General features: G+C 37.1%; 1 protein-coding gene across 3 annotated transcripts in view; it reads left to right on the top strand.

Moving 5' to 3' along the window:
* The first annotated feature begins 54 nt into the window (after positions 1-54).
* Positions 55-5,188, top strand: part of LOC107718724 (integrin-linked protein kinase-like) — a 26,024-nt gene continuing 20,890 nt past the window's right edge. For all 3 annotated transcript variants that reach the window (XM_016525928.1, XM_016525929.1, XM_016525927.1), the window contains exons 1-2: positions 55-186; positions 1,976-2,256. In XM_016525928.1, coding sequence (XP_016381414.1) covers positions 2,168-2,256 — 89 coding nt within the window. In that variant the 5' untranslated portion in view covers positions 55-186; positions 1,976-2,167. The remainder of the gene's footprint in view (positions 187-1,975; positions 2,257-5,188) is intronic.

Here is a 5,188-nt window from a genome sequence, read left to right as displayed (position 1 = left end):
CTGCTGTCCTTGTGTGTGTATGTGTGTGTGTGTGTGTGTGTGTGTGTGTGTGTGTGTGTCTGTCGGCGGGGGAGGAGATCACAGACTCGGGCTCTAGTAGGGTGTGGACGCTGGAAGAGTGTCGGTCCGGACTGTCCCAGTCATCACTGTTGGTCCACTCCAACTAAAAAGCGGCCTTCTAAACAGGTAATGATGGTTGTTATGATCGATTGAGTGTGAGAATCGTGTGTCCAGTGACTGTGGGCGTATATGTCTGCTAGCAGCATTAGCGCACTAGCTCACAACAGTACAAAACTACTGTTGTATAGCCATAAATAAAGTGTGGAGTCAAAAAATCATTTCATTGTGCATGATTAAGTAAATTGTAATTCAGACCGTACGTTTTTTTTCTTTTGGTTCACCCATAGTTAAGAGTCTTTAGTCACTTCACTCTGACTGCAGTGTCTGTTAGCTGCGCGGCTAATGTCACTCTACTGAGAGAACACACGTATCTGTCTGTCTGTCTGCACATACATTTCTGAACACCTACTGTATCTATCTATCTATCTATCTATCTAAACACTTTCTTGTCTCTCTGTCTAAACATACCTGTGTATGTTCATGCATAAACACACCTTTCTAACGGTTTGCCTGTTTGAACCATTCAATCTGTCCACATGTATACTTGTCTGTCTCTCATTCTGTGTATTTCTTTCAGTATATTTTGCTGTCTTGATGTCGGTCTGTCAGTTGAAACAAAATCTGTCTGACATCTACCTGTCGTCTGTTAAAACATGTAACTGTCTTTTTCAGTATCGACCTGTCTGTCTCTCTGTCTGTGTGTTTAATTATTTTCCTCTTTCTATGATTATTAACTATCATGTTTGCCTGTTAGTGTCTTTGTGAGCGAATGCATATTTAACTGAATCAGTAGCAGCCAGCTTTTGTCTCTCTTATCTAATTTGTTTGTCATTTTCTCCAAGTGAACACAGTTGTTTCCCTTTCTGACTGTTTTTGTTCTGTTTTTGGAAAAAAATCTCTCCTGTATCCCATCTCAACACACTCTGCAAAGTATATATACAGTGCATAACAGTTCATATAAGAAATAGCTTCTTAAGTATAGTTAAGATACACTTTTGTTTTTTAATAACACAGCCTTTCTTTAATTCTCTAATAAAATAGACAAGTAGTTTTTCATGAGTACGACAGGTCTTTGCGAAGACCTCTTAACTAAAGTATGAGTTGGAGTGATGTCAGAGTATTAAAGAAACACATTCTGTTGGCAGAGGGTTGTTTTTGACTCAGTAAGGGAGTGATACGTGTGTTATAACAGGCCAAAACTTGTATAATTACACGGGTATTCATCACCTATCAGCATTTAATGAACAAATATTTGAACCCCTTGCTTAAACTTGAGGTCAATTAAAGGAATAGTTCATCCAAAAATTCTAATTCTGTCATTTATTCTCCCTCATGTCATCCTAAACCTGTGTGACTTGTATATTATATGTATGTCTGTTCCTTTGTGGAGCATTAAAAAAAAATAACGGTGTCCATTATTAAGAAAAGGCATTTTTTTTTATTCTCTTGGCATTTAATTTGGTTTCACGTGGTTTTGAAAAATGTAATTTAATTTAATGACTCTAAAAATGTCATGTGGTATTTTCTTTACAACAAATAAATTTTAAACAGTACTTTCCAATATAATGAATTAGTAGTTCATAAATATAATTTATAAAGTCTTCTTTGGAAATAGTTTTGTAAAAAAAAAATTTGAGGAAAAAATAAGGTATTTTCAATTATATAATTAGATAAATATAATGAATAAATTAATAGATAATTTAACTTTTAATTTCTGGTGAACTGTTCTTTGAAACTACTTGCGTTTTTGAGTTTTAGTCATTGTTTCCTGGTGACCTGAACTGTGACAGTATGTTTTGTGCAAGCTGTGTTCAAGACAGCTCATCTGAGCTTCCTTCTTCTCGTTTCTCTGCAGTGTAGCGCAGACACCAGACACTTGCCCTGAGGCTGTGAAGAGACTGTCCCATCGCACCCTTCCCGTGGCTGGATGTTCTGTCAGACCCTCGCCTGTCGTCTTTAGGGTACAGCAGCATCAGACGCCTCTCCCAGGACACTCCTGGTAGGGGACGAACGATTCCTGTAGCGTGAGAGGAGAGAGGGTGCCGAGATGGATGACATCTTCACTCAGTGCCGTGAAGGCAACGCGGTAGCCGTCCGCCTCTGGTTGGACAACACAGAGAACGACCTAAACCAGGGGTGAGTGTGTTTTTGAGCATTGTATGAATTTGAGTCATAATATGAATTTTGTCAGAGCTGTTATTAGGTAGATTGCAGTGTGTTTGTAGAGACCACTTATTTGTGGTTTTGTACAGTCTTGGTTTGACAGTTAGCTTATTTTCTCATTCAAAGATTAACTTGGATGCTGTCAGTAGGGAGTGGATTCTTTAGTGTCCACGCCCCCTCCAAACTTTGGGAAATTCAAAATGTATTTTGATTAAACTGTCCTGTTTGTGAGGATCTTAGGTCAGGTCTTTTCCCTTTGTTCACCCCTTTCGGTGATTTTATCACTTTTTGTCTGTGTTGCGGATTTCATTCCGGTTTTTGGCTTGTCGTGGCATACACAGCTTTTAGATTTAAATCAGATGGTTTTGAGGCATTAAAGAGATTCAGTATTAGATTATTGTTCCTGTATAATTCTGCTGTTACTAGTTTACATTTGATGCCAGAAAAAAACAGGTCTTTCACCCATACAAAACATGCCGCCATATTGCTAAGGTGTTCTAAGTGCTTTTTTTAAGTTCTGCCTCATGGTTGCAACGGTGTTCTGGGCAGTTGCTAAGTGGTAACCTAAGTCAGAAGAGCCAATTTTCATATATATATGATAGGGGTGTGCACAAATAGTCGAATGTTCAGTCTGGAATTATTAATCGAAAAATAAAAACTCTGTTCGAATTTTACTATGTGTTGCTTTGCTGGCGGTCCATGCAGAGAATCCATGATAAATCCTAAGCACGCAAACTAAAAGTCAGTTATAACTAAATGCACTGGGTGGCGCTGTGGAGCGTGTTAATAAGTTGATTGTATTTGATTACAGAATGTCATCGTCTGCCTCACGAAGTTTGGAATTATTTTGATTAGGGCTGTGTGATTAATCGAAATTGAATCGCAATCGCGATTTGAGACGTTGCGGTTTGCTAATCGCAAAGCTTGCGACTGCTCTAGCCAACTGCGTAAACGCCCACCATTAAAAACAAACAAACAAACAAACAGAAATCGGGAGAGAGAGTGTGTGTGATTATGGTGCCTACAGGGTCAGATCGATAGTTAGGCAAATTAATACTAAAGAAAAACGTATGTAATATGAGATTACTTTGGCTTCGAAATGACAGACACCAAACAAAAAATGTAACGTTAATTTGCAAGAGCTGTGTCACAACACATATCAAGAGCTCCCTTATTGGTTATCCTTTCAGTACTGGAGAATAAAAGATATATTCTTAGATGTTTTTATTAGTGCATGAATGTTATCTTGCACATTTTATCTCCCCAACAGATTCTAATTTGAAAGAAGTTTATAATGCATGTTCGCTATTCCCAATTCAGAAGAGCGCACACACAGCCTGTGTCTGTGAATGCTTCTCATACTCGCTCCTCTCTGCCGCGTCTCACGGAGGAGCCGTTTACACTTGCCGCACACACGCAGCCTGTCTCGTAATGCTCGGTTATACTCGCGCACAGCTCCGCACCGCACGTCTCCACGAACGCATCTGGCAATATGGACAGCTTGACGCACACGCGAAACCTGTGTCAACTCGCGCCTGGCTCCGCATTTAAAACAAGTGTAAATTCAGTCTAACCGCTTTGCTAATTTCACTTGGATGAAATGAAACATTCAGCACATTTTCCACTTGTTCTTAAAATCCCAAATACTTAAAAATGAATAAATCAGCCTATGTAACCTATGTAATACTTTAATAATTTACTAAAGTAATACAGTTCTTTATTTATAAATTATAAAGTAGTAATAACATTATAATATTCCCTGCTGAAAAAAAAAACAATAGAACCCCTCCCAAAACACACTATTGACAATGTTAAGCTGAAGCTTGACTTTGCAAAATTAATCGCAAATCAAATCGCAATATCTGTCAAAAAAAAATCGCAATTCGATATTTTCCCCAAATCGCACAGCCCTAATTTTCATCTAAATGATCTTACTAAATGATCTTACAAAATGGAATTTACTTTTGATCTAGGGATGTTCATTTTAACCGGTTAACCGTTAACCGACCGGTAAGAATTTTGACCGATTAATACAATCAGTTAAACGGCTTAAAAAGTCATTTATTTATTTATTTTCAGTAATTTATCAAAATATTTAAAAAGGTTTGCTGCATGGTTAAAATACACTACGTGTATAAAAAATTTGTTTTTTAGAGAAAAAAAAAACATAAGGCGCGTATAATAAGTCGCATTTTATTATTTCATTCAGAAATAGGCCTAATGCCGATGCGAAATGTTTACAAACATTATAATAAACACTGTAAACATAGCTAGGCTATTTTAGTTCCCCTCACTCCACAACAAATCCTTTCAATTAACAGTATTTAGAAAAGAACAAGAATAAAAAATATAAGAAGTTATAGCAATATAAACGACAAGCCAAAACGAATTAATTAGGCTAAAACGAAACTGAATTTTTTCCTTCTAACAGTGGAAGCAACTACTCCTTTTAGTCATAAACAGTGGAAGCAACCACTCCTTTTAGTCATAAATATAATCGGAATTGTAAATCGTAATTGTTTGCATTTATTTGTGTACATTCACAATAAAAACAAATCTTTGTTTGTAAAATAAGCCTAAAGAAAAATAGGATGCCGCTTTCTGCCATCTGGTTTCCTTTCACGCAGCACAAAAATGAACTGAAACTCTGGATATTGGATATATATATATATAGTCTATATTATGTTTTTCTCCGCTCGCAGAAGCGCTGCAGGTGCGTGATGTGATATGAAAACCATGTGAATCCTCATGTTCTGTTGTTTGCTGCTTTTTGGCATGTAAAATTAATCCCCGGGAAATAAGCCTGTCGCAATAATCAATATATCGACTTATCGCGCAATATATGTACATGACCTCAATAATTTTTGGTGACGCAATATATCGCCCATTATATTTACTTAAAAAT

The sequence above is a fragment of the Sinocyclocheilus rhinocerous genome, unplaced genomic scaffold (genome assembly GCF_001515625.1).
Source record: "Sinocyclocheilus rhinocerous isolate Xijiao unplaced genomic scaffold, SAMN03320098_v1.1 scaffold1655, whole genome shotgun sequence".
NCBI classification, from domain to species: domain Eukaryota; kingdom Metazoa; phylum Chordata; class Actinopteri; order Cypriniformes; family Cyprinidae; genus Sinocyclocheilus; species Sinocyclocheilus rhinocerous.
The sequence above is the reverse complement of the archived record's forward strand: the minus strand, read 5'-3'. Positions and strand labels throughout refer to the sequence as shown.